The 26881-nt window shown below is 33.7% G+C and overlaps 6 protein-coding genes and 1 long non-coding RNA gene across 8 annotated transcripts; 3 read left to right on the top strand and 4 right to left on the bottom strand.

Annotated features, from left to right (window-relative positions):
- Window positions 1–4690: 4690 nt before the first annotated feature.
- On the top strand, window positions 4691–6482 carry LOC123691664 (DEAD-box helicase Dbp80). The gene is made up of 2 exons (XM_045636175.1): window positions 4691–4890; window positions 4981–6482. The coding sequence occupies exon 2, from the start codon at window positions 4988–4990 to the stop codon at window positions 6380–6382; it is 1395 nt and encodes a 464-aa protein (XP_045492131.1). The 5' UTR covers window positions 4691–4890; window positions 4981–4987; the 3' UTR covers window positions 6383–6482.
- Window positions 6471–10312, bottom strand: LOC123691665 (ER membrane protein complex subunit 10). Its single transcript, XM_045636176.1, has 5 exons — window positions 10241–10312; window positions 9996–10163; window positions 9486–9754; window positions 6851–6947; window positions 6471–6676 (listed from the first exon to the last, which is right to left on the bottom strand). The coding sequence occupies exons 1-5, from the start codon at window positions 10286–10288 to the stop codon at window positions 6593–6595; spliced, it is 666 nt and encodes a 221-aa protein (XP_045492132.1). The 5' UTR covers window positions 10289–10312; the 3' UTR covers window positions 6471–6592.
- An 8-nt stretch (window positions 10313–10320) lies between these two features.
- Window positions 10321–15803, bottom strand: LOC123691666. 2 transcript variants are annotated; one of them, XR_006751439.1, is made up of 2 exons: window positions 15658–15803; window positions 10321–10458 (listed from the first exon to the last, which is right to left on the bottom strand). XR_006751439.1 is itself a non-coding variant. In XM_045636177.1 (2 exons), exons 1-2 carry the CDS (start codon window positions 11368–11370, stop codon window positions 10417–10419), a joined length of 615 nt encoding a protein of 204 aa, XP_045492133.1. In that variant the 5' UTR covers window positions 11371–11657; the 3' UTR covers window positions 10321–10416. The 2 variants fall into 2 exon arrangements, 1 of the variants encoding a protein (XP_045492133.1); XM_045636177.1 differs by lacking the exon at window positions 15658–15803 and adding an exon at window positions 10798–11657.
- Window positions 15804–16578: 775 nt separating this feature from the next.
- Window positions 16579–19728, top strand: LOC123691785 (coiled-coil domain-containing protein 22 homolog). The gene is made up of 8 exons (XM_045636342.1): window positions 16579–16764; window positions 17059–17230; window positions 17340–17604; window positions 17900–18153; window positions 18636–18863; window positions 18969–19108; window positions 19189–19354; window positions 19455–19728. Exons 1-8 carry the CDS (start codon window positions 16715–16717, stop codon window positions 19674–19676), a joined length of 1497 nt encoding a protein of 498 aa, XP_045492298.1. The 5' UTR covers window positions 16579–16714; the 3' UTR covers window positions 19677–19728.
- On the bottom strand, window positions 19725–21646 carry LOC123691786. Its single transcript, XM_045636343.1, has 2 exons — window positions 20497–21646; window positions 19725–20070 (listed from the first exon to the last, which is right to left on the bottom strand). Exons 1-2 carry the CDS (start codon window positions 21529–21531, stop codon window positions 19798–19800), a joined length of 1308 nt encoding a protein of 435 aa, XP_045492299.1. The 5' UTR covers window positions 21532–21646; the 3' UTR covers window positions 19725–19797.
- Window positions 21647–22715: 1069 nt separating this feature from the next.
- LOC123692077 lies at window positions 22716–23427 on the bottom strand. Its single transcript, XR_006751475.1, has 2 exons — window positions 23112–23427; window positions 22716–23028 (listed from the first exon to the last, which is right to left on the bottom strand). It is a non-coding gene; the product is annotated as an uncharacterized LOC123692077 (long non-coding RNA).
- A 2300-nt stretch (window positions 23428–25727) lies between these two features.
- LOC123692070 (RNA polymerase II subunit A C-terminal domain phosphatase SSU72) lies at window positions 25728–26811 on the top strand. Its single transcript, XM_045636711.1, has one exon. It carries the CDS (start codon window positions 26010–26012, stop codon window positions 26586–26588), a length of 579 nt encoding a protein of 192 aa, XP_045492667.1. The 5' UTR covers window positions 25728–26009; the 3' UTR covers window positions 26589–26811.
- Window positions 26812–26881: the final 70 nt, after the last annotated feature.

The raw sequence follows: 26881 nt of genomic DNA, 5'->3' as shown, positions 1-26881 counted from the left end.
CAAACTCTTAATTCTATGGAATGATATTCCTACCATCGTAAAGATGAAGATATGCCTTGTATTGTCATACACGTGGAAACACGATTAGAGTAATTTGCCTCGATAGAAAAAAATCCTGAAAATCGTTAAAAATCGTGAATTTGTTACATTTTTACAATTTTACGGCGATTGTAAGGGAAGAACAGGTATAAAATCTATATTTTCATAAACTGTACGTCAAATCCCATATGGTAGTACAGAGGGTTTTTCTAAAATAGAAGCTTTTTTTTATTATTTTATTTATTTTTATTTATTTATTTCTTTATTTATATCAGGCAGCATTGCCCATATATTGTTAGTAGTACTTATTCTAGTGTTAGTAAAACTACATATACTTATTTTTAGATTTTAGAGTTATTAGCCATTTTTTATATATTATCGATATATTATATTTTATCGATACAATTTATTGTTTTCTTAGTACCTATGAATATGAATGCTAATAAGGGTCACCGTACACCGGGTGTCGGCATTGACTTCTATCGGTATAATTTTTATTAATATTATTGGGAACGATAATAAGGGTACCTACCTAACCTGAATATTTTTTTAGTGTGATTTGAATACATATTTGGAGGTATATTTGATAGATTAAAATAATATAGAAGACTTACTATTTTACACATTACGAGCATTGGTTGGACAAACAAATATAACAGAATTGCGTCAGTGAGTCCTGTTCAAGTGCCATCTACGTTATCAGCGTAAGGAATTCATTTATCAAATCATAAGGGAGTAACTAATTATGACCAACGTGCTTTTTAAAGATATAATAGTATATACTTATATTGCAGAACTCAATTTTCACTTGACCAATGTACATCAATGGAACTGACTCCTATGTATTATTTTTAATTATGATTTTTTTTGTTCAGTTTATTATTTATTAAACTGCATTAAACTGCAGTAAACTGACAGAATTTTTATTTCTTACACCGCAATAAACATTACCCCCTCCCTTCCTTTCATCTCTACTCATTGTTTAGACCTCGGAGAGTTGCTTGGAGATTCTCAACAAATACAATTCCTTCTGCAGTTGAGAAAGATTTATTGATTTCATTCCATTCTTATCCCTTTATTCAACCTTTTTCATTTACAGAAAAAAAAAAGTGGTTGGGAAATCTGTCTAATTAATACATACTATTATTTTAGGATGGTACGAACTTTACTGTGTTACTAGTAAGTAAGTTACTGTTTCAGTATTGGCATCAATACAGGAAAATACCGATATCAATACTTACAAAATATAAAAAATATAATAATCTAGCTGACCCGAATAACTTTGTTTCGCGTAATAGTCAATAAATAAACAGATTTAATTCAAAATATTATACAGTTTTTAAATGTTTTCCTGGTACTTTAACTGATACCCGGTCAAATGTACATTACCCGTAAATGAGTATCCATACACAACAATACCGATATCATCGATATCCAGTCAAGTGAACGTTGACCCTTAATTGTTATCGATGCATAGTATTACCCATACCGAGTCAAATGCACGTAGACATATTTTTAGTCAACTTATACTGTTGAAAAATAAAGTGGTATCCATAAAGACAATACCGATAACCGTTCAAGTGTACAGTGATCCTTATCAGTATTTCTATTCATACTATAGGTCCGCGAACAACAAGCGCGGGGGAAGACGGTTGCCCCGCGCATGCTCCCGCCGTACTTCATACCTCACCCCCTCATAAACGCCGTGAACGCGTTCCCACTTCGTGTTAACTAAAACATTTTAAATTATTAAGGAATCATCCACATTCATTCAAACTGCTCGCAGTCCAGGTTGAAATGAATACCTATCTAAATTGTGAATTTAAAAAATCAAATTCCTTCACTATGCGGTCTACCAAGTAATAAAGAATATTATTTTTATGAGGCCCTTAGCCTTAGGTGGTGCCTACATACAGCAGAATCTATACTTCTCTATACCCGATGCTCTATATGAGTTCCTTCAAATACGTTTTTGTTTTGAATTTAAGAAATTCTGAGACAGAAATTTATTTATTTTTTAACCACGAAACGTAGGTACTTAATACTAATATGAAATAGTTATTTATATTTTATTTATTTAAACAATTAGATGACATAGATCCGTTAATGTTCGTACGTGACTTAAAAGCTAATGTTAGTAGGTAAATATTAGAGTACTATCATCAGTTCACGGGGCACCCTATGCGTAAACCTGTCGCTTTGAATGGACAAGTTTACGCACAAAATGTCCCATGAAAGATGACATAAGTATATCTCTCCGAAATTACCATCAAGATACTGTTGCGTCTGCGCCGCACTCTAACAAATGTAAACGCTGTTTTTTTGCGTATAAAATGATTAAAATTAAAATAAATGATTAAAATCTAGATGGATATTATTTAAATACTGCCATAAAAATACACTAATGAACACTGGGGCATTCAACTATCATAACTTTGTTTTACTTACTTAGTATTTCTTATCATTGGATAATGGATACCTACGTAAGGTATCCAATGATAAGAAATTTAATAATCCATACTAATATTATAAATGCGAAAGTAACTCTGTCTGTCTGTCTGTCTGTTACTCAATCACGCCATAACTACTGAACCAATTTGCATGAAATTTGGTATAGAGATATTTTGAAACCCGAGAAAGGACATAGGATAGTTTTTATCCCGGAAATCCTACGGGAACGGGCTTTTCTTTGAAAACGCGGGCGAAGCCGCGGGCGGAAAGCTAGTTATAGATATTTATAAAATAATAACAAGAAACATTAACAATAGGTAACTTAATTTATTTACAAACAAAGAAATTTTGATTTTATTATTTATTTTTTTAAGTTATTTGTAACTAGGTAATGTACCTACATACCTATAAATTTATAAAGAATAGAAAAAATTCGATCACGAGGCGGGACTCGAACCCGCATCCTTCCCGCCATTCCGGGGCGGATGCCTCACCAACTCAGCCACTCGTGACCCGCCCGAGCGATCGAATTTATTGAATGCCATAAAACCAAAAATATAAATTCAATGTACATACCTACTTTTCGTATCTTCTGTCTAGAATTGGATTGAATCTACATATACAGAAGCCGTGATCTATCAGGTACTCATATTAGAAAAATGCCGGAATATAAGAATTCAAAAAAACTTTTGTACGATAAAACTACAATCAGCGTTTGAACATAAAAGCTCTCATTAAGAAAATCCGGCTTTTAACTTCTAAAAGACGTGACCTTCTCAATGTTTGCATTTGCAACAAAAGTGGTAAATAGCTGTCGTTCGTTTTGCTTGAATCGTACATACTCTATTTGCTTTTGGCTGAAACTGAAACATTTGAACCTTTATTAAGGCTTTTAATTTTTAATTACCATACGATCATTGTATAATCGGTACCTAATATTTATATTGAAAAACTTAATTTCTAGTTGATTTTTTAAAGACAGCGAGACGATTTGATTTACAAATTCCTAACTAGATAATCGTTAAAATTAAAACAAAATATTAGAACTTACAACAATTTGTATCTAAACTTAATATAGATTATAAAACAGTTTATAAAAAATAGACCTTCGCTGATTCTCAGAACTACCCAATAGACTAATAGAGTCTATTGAATAGACACCAACCATTGTGACACGAGAATTTTATACTTATAATTATTATTATGGAGTCGGAGAGATAATTCTATGACTGATAATGAAATTATAGGTAAATAGACAATAGGTTTACTTATTTTTGTCAAAAAGTACTTAATCACCTTTTATTTGTTTGATCGCGCTAATCTCAGGAACAGATACGTTTATCTACAACTTATGTCAATCTCATACATTCATAATCTATTCTATCAAACTTTACGCTAATAGAAAGCCACTTGTCTAGGGGGGGTTCGATTTGAAAAATTCTTTCGGTTTTAGATAGCCCATTTATCGAGGAAGGCTATTATATATATATCATTACGCTAAGACCAACAGGAGCGAAGTGACGCGGGTGAAACCGCGTGACGTAAAATATAAGATTCATAAAATATTACGGTTAACCCTTAGATTCTATGTCAATGTAGGTATATATCTGGTGTCCCTAATTAAATTATTCTTGTCTGGGCCTGAGGTAAGAACTTAGAAGTCAGAGAAGTTTACTACGAAGTTTTATTTGCTTATCCCAGTCGGTTATTGTGTATTAACATTTGTGAGGATTTGTGATTGAAGAGCGCCATCTAACGTGATTTTAAAGAAATATTTCTTACATTTATTATTATTACACTTTGTTTAATAAGACAACTTATTTTAAATTCAATAATCTGTGTGTATGTTCTTCTAAAATAGGTAAGTAGTTTGTTCTAAGAGCAATAAACCTAGTTTGTTAGTAGTAACCAAGGTAGTAACTTTTGACAGAGTAGGACCAAAATAGATAATTAACGTACATACCATTTTTATTGTTTATTTATTATTTACCTGTTTAAATTTAATGCTATTATTTTACTGTGCCAATTTCCTAAATTAGTTTATAAAATATATGAGTCAATCCTTTTAAACCTGTGTTTGTAACACAGATGATTACCTTGACCCTTTTTTAATAGTATTGGCAACATATTTGGAAAAGCTGTTCCGGCTTCCGCCCGTCATTGTCAAACAATTACTTGACAATTGACATTACCATTTACCGATGAGTAGCGACTAGCGAGTAAAATAACCTTTAGGTACCTTTCATTTTTCAATACATTTAACAGAATCAAAGCTTAAACCATTTTGATGTATCGACGCTTCCTTTACAAATTTTGTCTAGTTACGTGGTTTGGTTTATAAATCTCAATACAAAAGTCAACTTGTATACTTTTTAGTATCATAATATTTTAATTAACAGAGTAAGTAAAAGTTTAAGTTAAAGTCTTTGTTACTTTTTTGATTATACTTGTCAATACATGTTTAATTTTGTAATATAATTACCATTGTAGATTTAAGATGGCTAATCAGTGGGGCCAGAAAGCCGAAGAGTTGGAAATCTCCAACAAAGTAGCTGGTCTTGGTTTGAATAAGAAATCTAGTGATAAGTCAGATGAAGAAAGCATCGATGCCGCAAATCCAGCAGAAACTTCCTTGCTTATGAAGATAATACGACAAGGATTAGTTGAATCAAAACTAGATATAGAGATTCAAAGGAAAGATCCGAATTCACCTCTGTATTCAGTAAAAACTTTTGAAGCTTTACATTTAAAACCAAATTTGTTGAAGGGTGTGTATGCAATGGGCTTTAATGCTCCATCGAAAATTCAAGAGACAGCTCTTCCAACACTTTTGGCGGATCCACCCCAAAATATGATTGCACAATCTCAATCTGGAACAGGTAAAACTGCTGCTTTTGTCTTGGCAATGTTAAGTAGAGTTGACCCTACACATAAATACCCACAAGTTCTCTGTTTGAGTCCAACATATGAACTAGCCATACAAACTGGTGAAGTGGCAGCAAAAATGGCAAAATTCTGTCCAGAAATCAAATTGAAGTATGCTGTGAGAGGAGAGGAAGTTCCAAAAGGCACTAAAATAACAGACCATATACTAATAGGCACACCAGGAAAAATGCTTGATTGGGGTGTTAAATTTGGAATGTTTGACCTGAATAAAATTAAAGTATTTGTGTTAGATGAAGCTGATGTAATGATAGATCGTCAGGGACATCAAGATCAATGTATTAGAATTCACAAATGTTTACCTTCAACATGTCAAATGATGTTCTTCTCTGCAACTTATGACAGTAAAGTTATGGAGTTTGCCGAAGTTATAGTGCCTAACCCTATTATTATACGACTTCTTCGTGAAGAGGAATCTTTGGATAATATTAAACAATATTATGTTAAATGTAAGAGCCCCGAGGATAAATATAGAGCTATTTGTAATATCTATGGAGTTATAACAATTGGTCAAGCTATAATATTTTGTCACACAAGGAAAACAGCTAGTTGGCTATCTGAAAAGATGTCTAGAGATGGACATTCTGTTGCAGTTTTGTCTGGTGAATTAACAGTAGAACAAAGAATTGCTGTACTTGATAGATTCAGAGGTGGACTCGAAAAAGTATTGATTACAACCAATGTGTTATCTCGTGGAATTGACATTGAACAGGTTACTTTAGTGGTAAACTTTGATATGCCAGTGGATGTTAATAAAAAAGCTGACTGTGAAACTTACTTACATAGAATTGGACGTACCGGACGATTTGGTAAAGCTGGAATAGCTATCAATTTGATTGATTCTCCACAAGCAATGGAAGTTTGCTTGGACATAGAAGCTCATTTTGGAAAGAAAATTCACTTGCTGGACATTGAAGATGCAGAAGAAATTGAGAAGATTGGTGCTTAGCTTCACATTAACATGCATGACATAGTTCATTTTTTTTTTATTGTTGCACTTAATTATAAGCATATTATTAAGCAATAAAACCTCGTTATTTTGATTATAATTTCTATTTATTTTATAACCACACACTCAACACATAAATAAGAAAATTTGCATAAACAATACCCTAAAATAAGCAAAATTGTACTACTATAATTAATATTTTGTATTAAATTATCGAGAAGGCTGTGCGCCACCTTCTGGGTTTGTGGCTCCAGATATCATCACAAATATTGCAATGGGAACAATATACATCCACTGAAAAGAAAAATTTAAAAAGTGTTAGCATATTAACTTTTGAATTACCTTAATATATAATTTATAATAATTAATCACTTATCACAGAAAAAATATGTAAGAAGGGAATTAATATATATATTACAATTATAATTCATGGTTTTTTACATACCAGAATAATACATGATTACTTACATATTTGGCCAAAAATGATCTATTGTCTTTCAATTCACCCTTTTCCCTTGCTTCTCTTTCTCGTTCTAGTTTTTGAATGTATGAAGCTGTGTCAGGTCTACAAAATAGAAGGTAAATTTACATAAAACTAATAATCAATAAACACTTATAATTTGTTTTATAATAATTATTGATACTTTAGTCACAGTCTGTTTAAAAATTATGGAAAAAGATATGTTTGAATGCCATAAAAACCAAAAAAATATAAATTCAAGAAAAGGTCGTGTTCCATCGTTACAATATTGTATTCACTGAAAAGTGCTTCATATTAGTTGAGATGGTTGTTAAATCATCTCAATAGATGGCGCGCGGTGTGTCCCTTAAGACACATAAAACTGAAAGGATAGAATAAATTCGATTACTCAGGCGGGTCACGAGTGGCTGAGTTGGTTAGGCATCCGCCCCGGAATGGCGCGAAGGATGCGGGTTCAAGTCCCGCCTCGTGATCGAATTTTTTCTATTCTTTATAAATTTATATTTATAAAGCATTTGAATGCCATAAAAACCAAAAAAATATAAATTCAAGAAAAGGTCGTGTTCCATCGTTACAATATTGTATTCACTGAAAAGTGCTTCATATTGGTTGAGATGGTTGTTAAATCATCTCAATAGATGGCGCGCGGTGTGTCCCTTAAGACACATAAAACTGAAAGGATAGAATAAATTCGATTACTCAGGCGGGTCACGAGTGGCTGAGTTGGTTAGGCATCCGCCCCGGAATGGCGCGAAGGATGCGGGTTCAAGTCCCGCCTCGTGATCGAATTTTATCTATTCTTTATAAATTTATATTTATAAAGCATTTGAATGCCATAAAAACCAAAAAAATATAAATTCAAGAAAAGGTCGTGTTCCATCGTTACAATATTGTATTCACTGAAAAGTGCTTCAAATTGGTTGAGATGGTTGTTAAATCATCTCAATAGATGGCGCGCGGTGTGTCCCTTAAGACACATAAAACTGAAAGGATAGAATAAATTCGATTACTCAGGCGGGTCACGAGTGGCTGAGTTGGTTAGGCATCCGCCCCGGAATGGCGCGAAGGATGCGGGTTCAAGTCCCGCCTCGTGATCTAATTTTTTCTATTCTTTATAAATTTTTATTTAAAAGATATGTATATAACTGCAAGTAATGTGTATATTTTAATTATATTAAAGGACTCTTATTCCTGTTCTTACACACACAACCTGAACCATATAAAATTGTATAATAATAAGGCTTAGTTCAAACCACAGAACAGTAAGAACATAATAGAAGTGCTATAATGTCATAATTAGTATGAAAACCAGTGTCGCCAAACCCACACATTTAAACCGATAGTTATACAGTACACTACAAGTAAACTATGCCTTTGATTAGACAGCTTAATTTGAGTAAAAACTGACTTAGGTTATAAATTCAGCATTTCAATATGTACCCTAACGAACCAAGTTACGGTTTATTTTAGTATAACATCCCTAGGTATATTAGCTGTTTTGTTTCTCTTTGCTCAGAAATTCCAAATTCGAAAACATTCAGCTATTCCACAACAGAGGGTTCCGGTTTTCAATTCCGGTTTTCAATACATATAACTTTGAACCTCAACACATGAAGATAAGGTTGAAATTTGTGTCACTCTAAATTAATGACATTAACTTGACATTAACCTGATGCTATGCTCTAAGGGATGTCAGCCTTGTTAGTTGTTATCGATAATTCACAAATAAATATATTTTTGTGCATTTTTTTTTCTTTCTATTATATGAGTATAGGATAATGTGTCACATTTTGGAGTATATTTATTACTACTAAGTACGTCTTTTCATATTATTATATTTAAATAAAAAACGGAATAGAATAGTATAAATCTATATTTACAAAACAAACAGAAAATATGCATTATTTTAAATCTTGGAACTGCCGTAGGTTTGATGTATCGGTGGCCTTTGTTAGACTGCTTATTGCTGTTCGGCATCCAGTTAACTCGTCACGTTGCATTTATTATCCATTTCTCTTTTAAATTAGGCTCTTTCGAAAATCTATAAATAAATAGGACAAATGAAAGCTAAGGAAAAATAGAATAAAATTTAATATTTATAATGTTTGTCTTTTCTAAAGTATCGATACTGTCGATATGCGCCACATGCATCACTAATCCGACATTCGTTTGTTTATTGCAATAATATTCCAGAAAGTCTTGTTTACTGTTCAATCTATATTAGTACTTATTTCTTATGGCTTTAAGTTCATTTTGACTTAATATTTTTATAAATTTTTGACAAATTACAACAAGCGAAGTTGTAACATAAAATATATTTAAAATAAATTAAAATAAGACTTACCGATGGTATGAAATGCCTCGATTGCTGATATTATTTCGTCTGCTATCATTTTTCCACTCTAATACCGAACAACACGCTCTAAATAATGAATAAATATGGAAATAAGGTTTGACAGCTGACAACCGACTCGAATATTTTTCTGCGCACAACTGAGAGCGAGTTAGGTGATCTTACCTTACTAGTGACACGTGGGCCACGCCCACATCGCACTTCTATTATGTTCTTACTGTTCTGTGGTTCAAACTTATATATTATTCTCTTAATGTACTACTACTCACACAGGTGCCTGATCCACGTGACGAAGATAAAAATCGGAATGAATGTCATAGTCAGATCTGTGCAAGCCATGAGATTGGCTTGAATTGGTCACTTGAAATGTCACAGCTATCACTTCACCACTGGGCAGTACCCATGCACTGATTACATCTGATAAACCATTTTCTAAGAATGCTTTAGCCTTTACTGACGAAAGGAATTCAGTCTCCTTGCTATCAGCTGTAGTAACAAAAGTTCTCAAAGTATAAAATCCATCAATTGAAGCCAGCTCCTAAAAAGACAATATTATGTTATTCACAAATTAACATCCGCAAGAATAACCAAATGGTCAATTTCTTAATTAACCCATTGAGCTCCGAGCGGCCCGATCGGTCCACGACACAATAGATTTTCTATTGTGTCTGTGATTCCGGGGGCTGAGCTAAAAGGGAAAAATATATTTTTTTTTGTGGTGTCTCTCGATGTTAGCCAGAAGGGCTTCTACATCTTAACGCAGATGGGGAAAAATATACCTTTAACTCGTCTATGTGTTGTTGACTTAAAGGATTTTGATCAATTGTTGCAGTGCCAGCTCGTATGCTTTTAAGTGATATATTTCCGCGATTACAATATTTATCTTCTTTGCAATTTAGCGAATGTTCAATCCGTATATTTAGCCAGCCATCATAATCAAGACATATCTGTAAAAAGAAGAAAGATTTTCTAAAACTAATAACACAAATGTAACTTATAAATATTACAACATAATATTATGTACCGCATATTGAATAAATAGAACGATAAATAATATTGGTGGTTTCATCATAAATAATTTTTAGAATAATTATATTTATTCAATTCAATTCAATTCAATATTTTAGTTTATGGCAGTACTGCGTTGCCACAATTTTGCCAATGTCCTGTAGTGAATGGGTTTGTTCACGTCCAAAAAGTTCAAATTAGATCCAACAGTTTCAAATCAAGCGCAGATGATATCTACAACAAACATAAAAAACAACACAATATATAAATTATCCAACACCAAGTTAATATATGTATTAGTAAATATAGACAAACACTAGATAGGACTAATTATGTAATCAAGGGAAAAAAGGGAAAGAAAAATTATAGTTTAATATTATTATTTTTAATAAATTTGGATAAGACATACACAAAAGGACTAAAGGTCAGTGAAAGGAGAATATTCATGTTGGTAGGACGGGGGATAGTAGGGGGAAGGATGTCGTATAAAGAGGAGTTTTTAGGACAGTTGAAGAAAATGTGTTCTAAATTTCCCTCGTCTATTCCGCACTCACAGAGAGAGTTATCCCTTACCCTAATTTTTGCTAAATGGACGGGAGTACAAGCATGGCCCAATCGCAAGCGGCTAATACAAGATGTGACGTTTTTATTGATGTCCTTGTATTTGAAAAACCAAGGTTTAGCAGGGATGTCATTCTGAATGTTTGAGTAAAACTTTCCCTTCTGAAATCTTGTAGAAGCCCAAGACTTTTCCCAGGCGAACATTAATCTGGTCTTAGCGAGGAGAGAAAGGTCATGCGAGTAAACAAGATCATGAGACTCGGACGAAATGCGCATAGCAGATTTAGCACCCCAGTCAGCTGACTCATTTCCCGGAATTCCACTATGTCCAGGAATCCATGCAAGAGTTATTTCCATACCTTTAAGTTTACACTCCCAAAGAGATTTCCTGATCTGCAGGATAACGGGATATTTTGTTTTTATACGAAATTGATTTGAAAGAATGCACTGTAAACAACTTTTGGAATCTGAAAATATTATAGATTTATTAAGATTGTGATTTATCGCATATGTTACCGCTTCGAGTAGGGCCAAAGCTTCGCCAACAAAATTTGATGTAATAGGGGGACATTTGCGGCACAACATGACTGAAAATTTCGGGATCCACACAGCTATACCAACATTCTCTTTATCAGAAATCTTGGAGGCGTCTGTGTAAATATGTGTCCAACCTTCCCAATTACGAGCCACAATAGCCTGGAAGGAATGATAAGCATCTGGAGACTTCTTTTGGATGTTACAAAATGTAATGTTAGGACGGTAGACAAGTGATTCAAAGGGATTGGAAAAGAGGGGGTTAATGGGAGATTGATATAGTTTATAAGGAATTGAAATTATATTTATAAAGGAGATTAAAAGTGGGTACGCTGAGTTATTACCATTGGCTAATTGGAGTAAAGAAAATAATTTATTTATAAGGGGATGGGAGGAAAATTGGGTGAGCTTACTCATAAACCTGTCACATAGGAATTGTCTTCTAAGAGATAACGGAGGCTCCCCGCATTCAATCTGTAAAGCATTAATAGCCGTAGACTTCATAGCGCCAAGAACAATCCTCAGAGACTTACTTTGAATCTTGTCCCAGCACTGAATACCGCGTTTATTCATCGGTTCCAAAAGGAAGGAAGCATAGTCAAAATGACTACGTACTATGGCGTTATAGAGTAGTTTTTGAGAGAAGGGGTGAGCACCCCATCTAACGCCCGATAAAGCCCGTAAGATGTTAACTCCTTTCTCGCATTTTTGTGCTATATAATTAGCGTGAGTTATGCCAGTCATTCTAGAGTCCAAATAAACACCTAAAAATTTAACATTGTCTTTAATAGGGAAAATTTGATTGCCATAAACAAGAGAAAGGTTGGGAATCATTCTTTTACGGGTAAAAATAATGGCTGAACTTTTAGAAACTGAAAGAGATAAACCATGCTGCAATAACCACTCATGTAAAAAATAAAAAGCATTGTTAAAATTAGTCTCAATTTCGGAGGTAGAGTCAGAACAAATATAGAGAGCAATGTCGTCAGCATATTGGAGAATTTGGCAATAACTGTTAACTGCTAATTCTAAGTCATGAGTGTATAAACTGTATAACATAGGGCTTAAAACAGAACCTTGCGGGAGGCCCCTCCAGACAAGTCTAGGGGGAGACAAGGAGTTATCTGACCTGACACAAATTGATCTGCCCATAAACAGGTTACAAATGAACCGTACCAGCCTCACAGGGATGCTCAGCTGAAGCAATTTTTGCCTGAGCACCGGAAGCATGACATTATCATAGGCAGATTCAATGTCTAGGAAGACTCCGGCAAGAAAATGTTTCTTTTTAAAAGCTATTTGAATGTCCGTTGTGAGTATAGCAATGCTATCCAAAGTGCTATAGCCTTTGCGGAAGCCAAATTGAGAAGGGGGTAAAATATTATTATTCTCAACAAACCACTCTAATCTATTTTTAATTAAAATTTCTGTAATTTTGGATAAGCAAGAGGATAATGCAATGGGTCGATAGGAGTTGCTATCTGAAGGATTTTTGTTAGGTTTTAAGACTGGGATTATTATTTGGGACTTCCATGATTCTGGGACTGATCCAGAAGCAAGGAAGGAGTTAATTAAATCAAGAAAGAATAATTTAGTTTTAGGAGAGGACTGGGATATAAAAGAATATGGAATCCCATCTATGCCAGGGGAAGAATCATTCAGGCCTTCAAGGGCACAGGAGAGCTCATCAATTGTAAAAGGAGCGTCCAGAGAGTTTGTATGGGGTAGGTAGGAGGGGGCAGCAGGGAGATTTTCAAGGGAAGGGACAAAAGGGGGGGCTAATTTATTAATGAAGTCCTCTAACCAGAGCGAGCAGTTAGAAGAAGTGATATTATTTTGGGAACGGGAGCTTCTAAATCTTTTAATCTGTTTCCAGACCAGGGAGGGAGGAGTTTTAGGGGACAGGGATTCACAGAAGTTAAGCCATCCTGAACGTTTCTTGGATACCAATAATTTTTTAGCTTTGGCCGAAATTTGTTTGAAATTAAGAAAGTTTTGCATAGTCATCTGTTCAATATACAATTTCTCTGTCTCTGATCTCTCACGGATGATTGCAGTACATTCAGAGTCCCACCAGGGAGTTGAGGGTTTATAAGTGGATGGATTTTTGATTGGAATATGATTATTGGCAGAAGATATGATACAGGATACAAACATGGAATAGATAGGAAGGGGATTATATAGGGAAAGGGAAGGGGAAGGTAGGGAATTAAGTTGAAATTCCAACGAATCAGAATAATCCGACCAGTTTGCTTTAGTGGTTCTATATTTTAGGAGGGGAGATTGAGGAGAGGAAGGAACATCGTGTTCAAAGGAGATAAGGATGGGGAAGTGGTCACTACCATGAGTGTTAGGTAAAGTATTCCATGAACAGAGTAAAGAAAGGGATGGAGAAGAGAGAGACAAATCTACGGCACTGTTTGGATTCTGGTTAGGAAGGACAAGATGAGTAGGGGAGCCTGAATTTAAAGTGCACAGATTCAAATCGTCAAACAAATCTAACAATGAGAGGGAAAATGTGTCTGTTTTATGAGAGCCCCAAGAAATGTGATGCGCATTAAAATCCCCAAGGACAAAAATAGGACTGGGGAGAGAGGATAGGATATAATAGATGTCAGGAATTAGTGAAGAGTTGGGGTCGGAAACGTAAAAGGAAACAATGGTGAAATTTAAAACTTTTGCAGCAACAGCGTTGATGCTTGGACTATGGTTAGGGATAGGGAGAAGAGTGAAGGGGATTGAACGATTAATGAGCAGAGCAGCTCCAGCATACCCATCTGCTCTGTCATCGCGTAAGCAAACATAGTTAGGAATGTTAAAATGAGACTTGGGAACTAACCAAGTCTCGGATATGGCTAATAAAATTGGTTTATATTTATTTATAAAATATATGATTTCATGTTTCTTATTCCGGATGCTCCTACAGTTCCATTGTATAATGGTCCTCGGAGCCATTATTAGATTTTAATATGTCAATGATTTTGAAAAGGATTTCCTTCACGTCGGACGGTAAGTCTGCTTCGTTGCAGGTTTTAATTATGTCATAGAAGAAAGAAATGCAAGAAACTAGGACATTGCTTTCCCGGGGCTTTCTGAATGAAGGAGTATTACCAGAAAGGGCGCAGCCATTCTGGGAGTCTAAAGAAGGGGCTTGAATGATGTCTTGATGGGCAGCTCTGTCATATGATTTACCTAAAGGGGCTCTAGGGCGTGGAGAACGGAAAACAGTTTTTTTATATGAGGTGGAAGTACTTGTAGAAGGGATTAGATTGGAGAGGGGTGTCTGTGGGGAAGAGGGAACCTGACGAGTAACCTCGGCAAAAGATTTTTGGGAAGCAGGGAAACGGAGGGAAGCTTCTTGATATGAGATATTCTCCTCTGACATTATATACTTAATGTTTCTTTGCCGAGTGTGTTCCGGGCAGTTTGAGTCTGTTGCAAAATGTGATCCGGAACAGCTAATACAAGAGGCAGAGCTCTCAGAAACATTGCAGGATTCACCATTGTGATCTTTTGCACAACGGTAGCAACGTGGGTTTGATCTGCATTGTGTCTGAACATGACCAAACCTACAACATTTCAAACATTGAATAGAGGGCAGGCGATAGATCTCAACCGGTAAAGAGTTCTTATATAAAAAAATCCGTTCAGGTAATTTTTGACCTTGGATGGTTATAACAACTGTAGTAGTTGGGGTGTATTCAGTGGATTCATCTGTTCTAATTTTTCTGTTTAGACGGCGAGCTTTCAGTATGATGCCATATCCCCTCGGAATCTCAACGGCATCTACAAACTCCTGCATGGAAAAATCAGTAGGAACCTTTTTTACAATTCCCATCCGAGAAAAGTTGTAAGTTGGGATGGTGCAGACTAGATTGTTTTGTTCCAATATAGGATTGATACAAAACTGATTAGCATCAATTGCATTTGAGAACTCTACAGAAATGCGGTTTCGTCCGATTCTCTTGATTCCGTCACTAATAATATTTTTAATGCCATTGTTGATCAGAAGTTGGCCAACTTTAATCGGGCGCAGGATGGTTCCAGCGGAGGGTTCTGATTCAACTTTCGATATATGGACAATAAAGGGGCCATTATCTAATTCTGAGTATCGCCTTTCCTTTTCATTCAGTGAAGGATGCGTGTACATAGTTTGAACAGAGGCAGCATTAGGGTTATTTTCGATTGATGTTTTCTTTGTTTTAGGTACGATTGAAGCATCTTCAGATGCTAAATGACGCTTCTGAGGGATTCTACTAACTTCAACTACTGTAGGACTGTATGGAGGATCAGGGGGGTCCGGAGGATCCGGATGATTATTCATATTGAATTACTTACCACTAACACAAAACACAAACACCGTCACCACAAATAAAATAAAATCTTAGCTTGGAAGAACGTAAAAAAATCAATAAATTTGGAAAAAAAGACTGTTATCACCAAAAGCACGTGTCAACGCTTCCACGAAAAAACATCAACCAATTATATTTATTCTTCTTGAAATGCAGGCAATTCAGAATCACGGTTTTGACATTTATGATGTCTATGATTTTGACGTTCAAGTGACAGCCACAGAGTAAGTAAAATAATACGTAGTGACAGCTAGAGTCTGTGGCTAGAGGCAATTCTTGTAATTTACTATTAATTGACTAGAATCTTAGACTAGAATTTATTGAATAATAGATGAGTGACCGAACAGTCAAAATCGAAGATAAATTTATTTTTTGATTTGTCGCAACTGTGGTCGTAACGTAACACTGCTAGACTACAGGCCCATGTTGAAAAAAATATTGTGTGGTTTTATGAAACCACGGTAAAAGTGAAACTGTTCGAACGGTTCCGAACACTGCTTTGTGTAGCGCATGTCGCGTGCCGAGTAGGTATACCTACTCGGCAGCCGCGATACACGCGACATGCGCTACACAGACCAAAAAGTTTGAGACGATGTAATAAAAGTTTCACTTTAAAAATTATGGGTCATTTGAACCACCAGGTGACTTATCTAGAACGATTTACGAGCATAAAATCTTTTAAGTACATACTGCCATGTACCAGCCATGTCAATTAATATAAGCTTCTTGAGCCATGTACAGCCATGTACATTTTCCCGTGTACCTATGGATTCCGCACAGGATTCCCTCACCTACCTTTTACTTGACACTGGCAAATAGTTATAGCTTCTTGCCATAACAAAAAAAAACTATTGACAATTGACATCAGTATTTTGACATTTTTTCGTATACCTACATTGACTATAATAATTTATGTGTGTACTCAATACAAATTATTTTATATTTCATTATTTTTAAAATTGTTCATTAACAGAAGCTTGCAAAAAGAAACTGATATCAACCGTTTTATTCTGTAGACTATCCATTTATATATTAAGAGCGTCATGGAAGAAGTTGATTCAATTATAATACATTTTTTGAGACAACTAAATGTGTGAGTATAAATATTGTATTTATACTTACACATTATTATTATAATAACTCTAGATTGTTATATCACTACATAGTATAAAACAAAGTCGCTTTCTTTTTCCCTATGTCCCTTTGGATGCTTAAATCTTTAAAACTACGCAACGGATTTTGATGCGGTTTTTTTTAATAGATAGAGTGATTCAAGAGGAAGGTTTAAGTATTTAGTTTATCAGGTTTTAGACAAAGCGGGTGAATCCGCGGGCGGTAAGCTAGTATATTATAAGTAGGTAACTAATTGTTTTTTTTTTCTTTTTAGAAATATTAACGACGACGTTAAAAATATTTGCGACATTCCAGTAGAAACTATAATTGAATCAGCAGCACAATGTATTTCCGCAATAAATCCAACCCTTAAAGTGCCATTGAAATTACCATCTGGAGTCTCTCAAAGAATTGGCGTAGCCACTCAAATTGCAACAATATGCAAGGTAACTTAAAATATAAATATCAATTTTTGCTTTATGGTTACTTTCACTTTCATTATATTTTTATGTTACAACTTCTTTTCTTACTCTGGTAATAACATGTATCTTGCAGGATTTAGGCTACAAAAATGATGTCGGCTATCAAACATTTTTATATTATAATGAATCGGATTTAAGGCAAGTATTCATGTTCTTAATTGAAAAATTACCAAGTGAAGATAAAAAATCTGTTTCCAAAGTATCACCATCAAACAAAAAGCATTTGCTTATGCAGCAAATTAGTCAAAAAATAGCAGAACAACTTAATACAATTTGGATACCACCAAGCTGCAATGCACCAATGAAAAAATCAATAGGAGACTATATTCATGAACAAGGTAATCATCATTCTCAACTGGTTTTCTTGCTCATAACTTTGCTTCCATTGATTTATTATTTAAAGTTTTTTTTTTACTTGTGTACATCTAAAATGTTCAATGTTTAAAGTGTTAATGGTGTTGTTAATTAATTAGCCAACAAATTTCCATTGCAATATATAAATTCCCAAGAATTCTATTGGTAGAGATTTTCTAATATTTTGCAGTCTTGTAACTGAGACTGAGTTAGATTATAATCTAAAAGTTTTTCAATTTTATAGCCAGTGAATGTTCATAATAGAAATTGATGTTCCAGATTATTTATCTGAAAACAAAATGGATGAAAAAGAAATTATAGAGAAACTTATGAAATTACAAAGTGTCAAACCGGAAGTCCAATATATTACCAAAGATAGCAGTAAAGAAGAAAAAGAGGAATGCATATCTAGTGAAATCAAACAGGACATCAATAAAAGTCTAAAGGAATTGAAAGAGACAACAATACATTTGAAACAAAAATTGGATACACTGACAAGTGAAAGAAATGTTATGGAAGTTGAATTTTCTCAGGTATAGGTTTATGTTGTATGAACTAAATCTATAATCTATCCTTAATATTATAAAGCTGAAGAGTTTGTTTGAACGTGCTAATCTCGGAAACTACTGGTCCGATTTCGGTGAAATTTCTTTCGGTGTTAGATAGCCCTTCATCAAGGAATTCTATAGGCTATATATAATCACGCAAAGACCAACAGGAGCTGAGCCTTGCTGGTGAAACGGCGGAGCGCAGCTAGTCTATATCTATACTAATATTATAAAGAGGAAAGGTTTGTATATATGTATGTATGGTTTTCACGCATAAACTACTGGACCGATTTTGATGAAATTTGGCAAAGACAATCTTTAGACCCTGATATAGAACATAGGTTACCTTTTATTGCGAAATATGTACCACGGGTGAAGCCGGGGCGGACCGCTAGTGTGTATTAATATGAACATGTTATTTTTAAGTTTGATGATATTTAGACAATAACTTTTTTTAATGTTAAAAGGCACTAAAGAGCTGTGAACGAGTAGAGTCAGATTTCAAAAATATACAGAATGTACTGAACAGTATTGGTATTAATGATATTGAATCAGAAAATGGTGTGGACAATTTGTTGGAGAAGGTACATAAAAATATAAATATGATGCATTGTAAAGTGGAAGAGCTCTCATCAAGAAATCTGTCACTAAAAGTGGACATAGACAAACTAAAAAGTGATAGAGCACTCACACAGGTATGCAATTTGTAATTTTTGCTTTAATAAAAATATCTAAATTATTAGTTATATACAAACTAATTTACATTTATTCTATTATTTAGTTGTCTTTATTTATTTAAGTCTGAAAGGAGTAAATGCAGAAAAATCTTGATAGACTTGAAGGAGAAAGCTAAAGGCATGAAGGATGAATGTGAAAATAAAGAAGAATTAAAAAACCAACTAAAAACAAAATATGAGAAACTTAAAGGAGGGAATAAAAGGTATTTTAGAAAATATTTATTATTGATTATCGCTGATCTTTCTTGAATTAAAATTAATAGAAATTCTATGATTTTTTAAGGCATGTTTATACAAAAAGAATTTTGGAAATAATTGGAAATGTTGATAAACAAAATATGGAGATAAAAAAAATATTAGATGATACAAGACAACTTCAGAAAGAAATAAATACACTTGAAGGGCAATTGGGCAGGTGCTTTTCTATTGCTGATGAAACCCTTTTCAAGGTAAATATTTTAAAATATACTCTCAAGTGTTTATTTATATATTACGTAGTTTAAAATGAGATTATGATTAATAAATGAATTTCAATCTATTTATTTTTAGGATGCTAAAAAAGATGATCAAGCGAAAAAGGCCTACAAGCTGCTGGCTTTGCTTCACTCTGAATGCAACACAATTGTGTCCCTTGTAAATGAAACGGGCATTTTAGCAAGAGACATAGTGGATTTAGAAGATAACATTAAGGCTGAAAAATCTAAGCGTACTGAAGATATTTTACAAAAAATTCAGTTGGATCTCACTAATTTACAAAAAGAGTCTGCTTAATGCATTTTTTTTTTTATTTGTTGTTATTATTAATAAATAAGTGTAATCTCAATATCCTTATTCCTCTTTTAATTGTCTATTACATATTACACATTAATCATATGAATATAAATAACCTATTCTACTTTTTCTGTGGTAAAATTTCCGGAGGTATATAATCTTCATCAGATTTATTATGTGTTTTACTTTCTACTTCTTTTTTATCTTCAAGTTGCTCTTTTTCCTCTATTTGAAGATCAATCTTTTCTTCATTTTCAAAGAACCACAGCTTCTGTTCTTCCTTTTGCAGCTCTTTTTGTTTTTCTTCAATGGATTGTATCCTTTTAATTCTATCTAGTCTCTTTGTATGTTCTTGAAGTCTGGTTTCCCTAATAATTTCCCAGTTTTGGAACATCTGTAAAGCAATCACTTAATCAAGAAACAATATTAAAAATGTAATGAGATAGTTTATAGATTTCAATAAAAAAATGAGTGAAAAATGAATGGCTGATTTTAACACATGTTTTATGTGTAAAAAAGCTTTTCGCGATTTACACAAGAATGGTAAGTTTTAATTGTACTTCGTACCATGTTAACACGTCTTGACCAAAATTGTAGATCATAGAATGATGTATAAAATACATTTTATTATCAAAGAGAGTATATATATATATATATATATATATATATATATTTGTGACATATAATAATTCATATTTCTAAAATTCCGATTAATTATACAGTCCATTTCAGTGCAAACCCGCAAAAAGATATTTATTTTTAGACCTTTGACCAATATGCAATACCGGAATGGTGGCAAATTTTAATTTTTAATTCTTACCTCCTCTTGTGCAGCAATATCTTTATTTTGTGATCTATTAATTGCATTCTCCACCATGATTTTGATTGATTCTTCCATTTTATCCTCAATAATTTCAGAATTACTAAACAATGATAAACATTTTCCTAGGATCTCTTTAGAGTCTTCAGTTGATTCAGCTTCAATTAAGTTTAGCACTTCTTTATAGACTTTAAATGATGTATTTCCAGCCAGTTTTTCACATAATGATAATAATTTGTCATATTTTTTATAGTAAAGCCATCCTAATAATTGTAAATTATTACTTGTGTTGTCCTGGAATTGTTTTGATATCCAAGCTAGAGTCTTCCCCGTTAAAAGTTTAATGTCTTTTATATCAAAATGATCATCAAAGTATTCATTTCGTAAGTACTTGACTCTTATTTTAATTTCTTCCACCTTTTTATTTTCTTTTTCAGTTTTGTTTTCATCTAAAGGAGGTTTATATTCAGATATAAATTTATAACATGCATATTGGCATAAAGAACAAGTTATGTCATTAGAATAATCTTCTTGAAGCATTATAAGTGAAGCTACATTAGAAGCAAGTTCGTAATTTTGTGATGTTATCAACTTGTCCATTAACAAATTGGCTGCGAAGCAATCCAGGAATATTCCATAATTTAAGGGATCTTTTAAAATTTCAATAAGCTCTTGAACATTTCCAAAATCTAAGTAATTTCTAACAGTAGCATGATGAGTCGATTCTAATGTGTTTCCGATCTCTGCCGACAGCCTAAGTTTATGTAACAAATCCTTAAGCTCGTCCAGATATGATGGGTCTTTTACAGCGTTAGCAAAAATATCAACATCTATAGCGCTCAAAACACCTTTGGATGAATAATTCTGTTCCAAACTTGTATAAAAATCACTGAGATTAACTTTTGTTAGTATCGGTGATGTAGTTTGTTTATTCCATGCGTTAATACATTTGTATTCGTTGGTTAGAAAAGACTGTTTCGATATAATAATTGCCGAGTATTTAGGCACAAAATTATACCGTAGTGTTCTGAACATTTTTTCTTCAAATTTTTATCTTTTAAAAAATCCTCATGAACGAAGAACTCCAAATAAAAATATTTAAAATAAAATATGCACACTGCTAACAGCTAAACGCCTGACATATGATTTGACGGATTTGACAGGTAATTAAAAGTCTCTATGGTAATCACAGATTAAGCAGTTGGGTCTAAGAGCAATAAACCTATAGAGTTCTTATATTGAGACCAAGAAGCTTATATCTATTGAGACAGAACCTGTGGACAGAACAAAATACATATTTTCTAATCTACTTACTCTTAGTCAATAACAGCATAAGCCAGATTGAGATAGCGATAGAGTATCTGCACTGTCTTCAAACGTAGCGCGCCGGCAGTCAGTTTGTTTTCCAACCAGCTGGTGGGCTCAGTGCGTCAAGTGTTTTTAACGAAATATTTAGAAAATATAACGTGTACAGTGTTTCTTTTTATTTGTCAGTGTGCTAAAATAACTATTGTATGTTTAGCAACCGGCTATCACTAGTCGAATGGAAGTTTTGAATAAAAACAATGTAAAAATATCTTTCCATCGGTAAGTGATTTTCAGCAAATTGATAAATATTTATGTTTTAAACCTAAGTTTAAACCTATTTGAAGGTTTTATCAAGCGCTTTTTTGTAATTTTATGTTGTAACTATAACATTTACCCACTTTATGGGGTCGTGGAATATAAAATAATGAAATAATTTTTAAAAAATGTTACAATAATATCACGTTTGGCATTTTGTTTACCACCGTAGTGTTGTAACACATCTAGCGTATATTATCGATTTATGACAAAAAATCTATTTCATATTAACGTTGATTTATTTATTTTGTTTCTTATACCAGATTTATATGTAGTTGTTGTTGCAAATAATAGATGTAAATTTTTTACCGCAGGAAAATAAAACATACCACGTGGTTGTTTTATTTGCCTTATGTGTTTTAGTTTTCGTTTGTTGTTTATTAACACTTTGACAGCGGATCACGTCCGACGTACGTGGCGCTTATTTTATGCTAATTAGCCGCATACATAATGAGCGTACCATTCTGGGCGCGCCGGCACTTTTTGACCATTTTGTTAGTTTCATAGAAAAAAAACTATAATAGTTGCGGCCGTGATTTTTTTTTCATTGTATTGAAGATATTTTATATTATTATATAAAATAATAAAAACATGTGTAATTGTATTTTTTTTATTATAAAATCAACTTAGAATGAGGCACGTTTTCAAAAAAAAAAAAAACTCTAACATCAACATTTTTCGAATTTTATGACGTGTAGTCTTTCCTGGTGTGGTATTTTTTGAAGCACGGGTCATAACACAAGGGCACGTTGCAATCTGGGCAGTAAGACTAGACCTGTTCTTCTAATCCTTGACCGCCCCCTTGTCCTTATCGGTGCTTGGTATGTCTTCTGGTATGTTCCTGCTCGGGTATGTCCTCATCACTAACTTCTAATTGTTCTTGACCGGCTCTAAACTCGTCTATTGCCTCTGAAAAACAAAACATGTAGGTACTTATTCAAAACCAAAAGCAATTACGATCTTACAAAAATACAAGTAAATCAATAGCTTACCTTCAGTTTCTATTATCGTGGTGTTCTCCTCAATATCCGAATCCTCATCATTTTGCAAAATGTGAATAATATCTCTAGTTTCTCTTTCCGAATCCAGACGAAATCGTCGTCGCGAAGTCATTTCGCGCCAAAAATTGTCACACGTCTCGATCGCTTAGGCAACTGGCGCGCGAGAGTCGAGTGTCGACCCGGCTCGTGCGATCCTTTGTTTCCCGCACCCCACACACCGCAAGTATTTGAAGTGCGTTTGTGTGTGTAGCCAAAACATTCATCTAAGCTTTGACATGACGCGGATCACGCTTACTGGCCGTTGTTTTAAAACTGTCACGGACAGGGGACGTGATCGGCTGTCAGAGATTGGAAATAAATAAAATACTTAGCTGTCAAAGTGTTAATTTCTCTTTCAGATTATTAATAAATTCATTTTGTTTTAGATTTCCAGAGCTAAATAAAAAATGGGTATAAAACATGAGACATGAGTTGATTGGACGCCGCCACAATTTGCTATATTGTGTTCACTGCATTTCGAGCCTGCGTGTTATCAAGATGGATACTCTAGAAGAATTGTGCAATCTTACGCTTACGTTTTTTTTTGTTCCTGTAGATAATAAATACATTTGATTAAAGAGAGTGAATTTTTATTTTGAAATTTTTTACACATAAGTTACTTTAAATGTGTAACTATGTGAAAATTAAACGGTTGATTAAATGACAGTTCTCATAGATGAGAAACTACTATTGAAATACATACTTAATATACATGCGTTTTCAAAGAAAAACCCGCATAGTTCCCATTCCTGTTGGATTTACGGGATCAAAAGTAATTTTCCAAATTTCATTGTAATCGGTTTAGTAGTAACAAACATCCATCCTCACAAACTTTCGCTTTATTAGTAGGATGTTAGGAAAATGTTTTCATTAAGACTGTCCTTTTATTAACTTGTTAAAATGCTGCATGATTCCTTCATGCTGACTGTGCCTTTCTCCTCACTCCTTTAACTTTATCATCATTTCCTTCTTTATTTTAAATTACATTTCAAGTTTTAAAATTTCTTTTATAATATACTGGCTTTCCGCCCGCGTTTTTAAAGAAAATCCTGCACAGTTCCCGTTCACGTGGGATTTCCGGGATAAAACCTAACCTATGTGTGTATGTACAAAATTTCATTGTAATCGGTTCCGCAGTGAAAGAGTAACATCCCTTCTCGCATAATTTGGCATTTATAATATACGTAGGATTAAACAATTAATAATGTATTCAACTGAAATTAATTATAAGTTTTGTTTTTTTTTTTTTATTATTTCACGAAACCGTAAATGCAAAATACATTCACGATTTTATCGATTGAAGCACATCCATCACTATCACCTTCTATCTATCTAAATACGTACCTATAGTAAAAATGGTGCCATGACTATGTTGAAACGTAGCTTGTTGTCTATAGCTGTCTCATTCTTTCATACGACGTTTTCTTTAGATAGAGAGAAACAAATATATGTAAATTGTATACGCTCGATACAAGTACTCTATAGGTTTATTGCTCTGAGAGTTGGGTGGTATAGGTCTTAAAGGCCCTACTCACGGTTCAACACAACCCACAATCTGCTGACACAATTTGTTGCAGTCGCGATTGAGCGTTCTCTACTCACGATTCATCCAACCCTCAATCTGATGACACAATTTCATTCCGCGATTGCTTGCCACAACGTGTGCACGTCACGTTGATGCCTGGCCTGATGCTAAACCTCAACGCAATAATACGCATTATTAATGGATATACTAATTTATGAAATATAAGATAATTATCTTTGTAAAGCTTGTATTTTTTCCAATTTTATTGATAGATTTCAAGGGCTATAAAATATAAACATCTTCCTCAAATATGTAAAAATGTCTTTCCCGCGTTTATCTCAAAACCGCCATTTTGCGAATACTGCATTCTTAGCTTAGATTATTAAATTCTTAGTTATCGCGGCAGCGCGATTGAGCCGAGATTGGAGCAATCACAATACTCACGTTTCAACACGCACACAATCTGCTGAGACAATTTGTCTGGTTGCTTCCGCGCCGATGCAATTCGCAACATGTTGGGTTACACCCCCAACGTGCCCTCAACTATACTATTGACGACACAATCTGTCGGCTCACTGCAGATTGTGTCAACAGATTGTTACTGAAATTGAATCGTGAGTAGCTAGCTTTATATTATCTATAGAGTGGGAACAGTAGGCACGGGTGGGAACAACACGACGATCCCGCCGCAAGCGCTCGTAGTCGTGGATGAGTGTTATCGAAGTGCGTTTCTCTAGGGATTTTTTTCATATTTACGAATAACACTGTGAATAACACCGAATTTTTCAAATAGGACCAGTAGTTTCTAAGATAAGCACGTTCAAACAAATAAACTCTTCAGCTTTATAATATTAGTAAGTATAGATAAATTGATGAAAACTACATTTTCTTTTATTTATATTGATATTTTGGTGTTTGGGCTACTTTAGGATACTACAACTGAAATTATTAGGCTATAATATTAGGCTACTTCATGCATGAAAAACGGTGACATTAGGGTCAGTTCTGATGGCAACACTGTTGACATTCGAATTTCGATTTTTGATGTCATTTGTCATTCATGAAGAATCAAAAACTTGGTTTAGCATTGAATCTATAAATTTTCATATAAAAATCTGATGCTATTTTAATATAATAATATGCTTTAATATGGTTATGCGAACAGTTTTTCCATAAAAGTAAAACTAATTTCCTTGGTATTTTATTTGAGTACCATGTGTGTTTTATGCAATAACATTTTACATACCCACGTCACTAGAACGAGTAAATTTTAGTTTTCAAGACTTAAAAGATTAGCGCCGTATGAGATACAGTTTAAATTAATAATGGGTGATTTGTATTTTGCTGTAGTTTGTTCATCAAATATGAATAGAAGTATGGAAGCCCACGCATTTCTTGCGAAAAAGGGCTTCAAAGTAAAATCATTTGGAACTGGTGAAAAAGTTAAGTTGCCTGGAACCTCTGCAGATCGACCTAATTGTTATGAATTCGGTGTACCTTATGATGATATTTATAATGATTTATTGGAAAAAGATAAGACTTATTATACACAAAATGGATTATTGCATATGCTTGATCGAAACCGACGCATAAAACCTAGTCCTGAAAGATTTCAAGCATCAACTGAAACATTTGATGTTATAATTACTTGTGAAGAAAGAGTATATGACCAAGTTATAGAGTGGTTTGTTTCGAGAAGGTCAGTTTGCAATCAGCCAGTACACATAGTTAACATTGATATTCAAGACAATCATGAGGAAGCAACTATAGGTGCCTTTCTTATCAGTGATATGGTTACGAAAATGTCTCAAAGTGATGATTTGGATAATGATATTGATGAGCTGTTGCATGACTTTGAATCCAAGTGTCAAAGACCAATTTTGAACAGCATTATGTTTTATTGACATAATTTGGTAATTGATAGGAAGCATTAAGTTCCAATTAAAGAATGACGATTTTCACATGAATAAATGAAATGAATATCTTATTTGGCAAATAAGTGTATATATATATTTTTTTTAACTGGATGTTATTTCAAACATGCAAAAAGAATGCAATGATGAAGTTCTTTGCAAAGGATGAATGCCGAGGCCAGTGTTGACTATAATAAATTGACTACCCAATTAATTGTATTTTTTATTTATTTTCATAAACGTGTACCTTCCATATCCTATGAACAGTAGGTTTAAGTAGAAAT

This window comes from Colias croceus, chromosome 5, assembly GCF_905220415.1.
Source record: "Colias croceus chromosome 5, ilColCroc2.1".
NCBI lineage: Eukaryota > Metazoa > Arthropoda > Insecta > Lepidoptera > Pieridae > Colias > Colias croceus.
This window is presented reverse-complemented; position numbering and strand designations above follow the sequence as displayed.

What these genes read in the sequence shown, in the direction of transcription:
- LOC123691665 (XM_045636176.1), bottom strand. Translation starts at nt 10,288, where the DNA reads ATGATGAAACCACCAATATTATTTATCGTTCTATTTATTCAATATGCG. An exon ending in TTCTATTTATTCAATATGCG is followed by an intron (nt 10,164 to 10,240) that starts GTACATAATATT and finishes TTCTTTTTACAG; the next exon opens with ATATGTCTTGATTATGATGG. An exon ending in CACGTGGATCAGGCACCTGT is followed by an intron (nt 6,948 to 9,485) that starts GTGAGTAGTAGT and finishes TCTATTTTGTAG; the next exon opens with ACCTGACACAGCTTCATACA.
- LOC123691786 (XM_045636343.1), bottom strand. Translation starts at nt 21,531, where the DNA reads ATGTTCAGAACACTACGGTATAATTTTGTGCCTAAATACTCGGCAATT. An exon ending in ATATTGCTGCACAAGAGGAG is followed by an intron (nt 20,071 to 20,496) that starts GTAAGAATTAAA and finishes ATTGCTTTACAG; the next exon opens with ATGTTCCAAAACTGGGAAAT.
- LOC123691785 (XM_045636342.1), top strand. Translation starts at nt 16,715, where the DNA reads ATGGAAGAAGTTGATTCAATTATAATACATTTTTTGAGACAACTAAAT. An exon ending in AAATTGCAACAATATGCAAG is followed by an intron (nt 17,231 to 17,339) that starts GTAACTTAAAAT and finishes TGTATCTTGCAG; the next exon opens with GATTTAGGCTACAAAAATGA. An exon ending in TGGAAGTTGAATTTTCTCAG is followed by an intron (nt 18,154 to 18,635) that starts GTATAGGTTTAT and finishes TAATGTTAAAAG; the next exon opens with GCACTAAAGAGCTGTGAACG.
- LOC123691664 (XM_045636175.1), top strand. Translation starts at nt 4,988, where the DNA reads ATGGCTAATCAGTGGGGCCAGAAAGCCGAAGAGTTGGAAATCTCCAAC.
- LOC123692070 (XM_045636711.1), top strand. Translation starts at nt 26,010, where the DNA reads ATGGGTGATTTGTATTTTGCTGTAGTTTGTTCATCAAATATGAATAGA.
- LOC123691666 (XM_045636177.1), bottom strand. Translation starts at nt 11,370, where the DNA reads ATGTTGTGCCGCAAATGTCCCCCTATTACATCAAATTTTGTTGGCGAA. An exon ending in TCCATTTAGCAAAAATTAGG is followed by an intron (nt 10,459 to 10,797) that starts GTAAGGGATAAC and finishes TGTTTGTTGTAG; the next exon opens with ATATCATCTGCGCTTGATTT.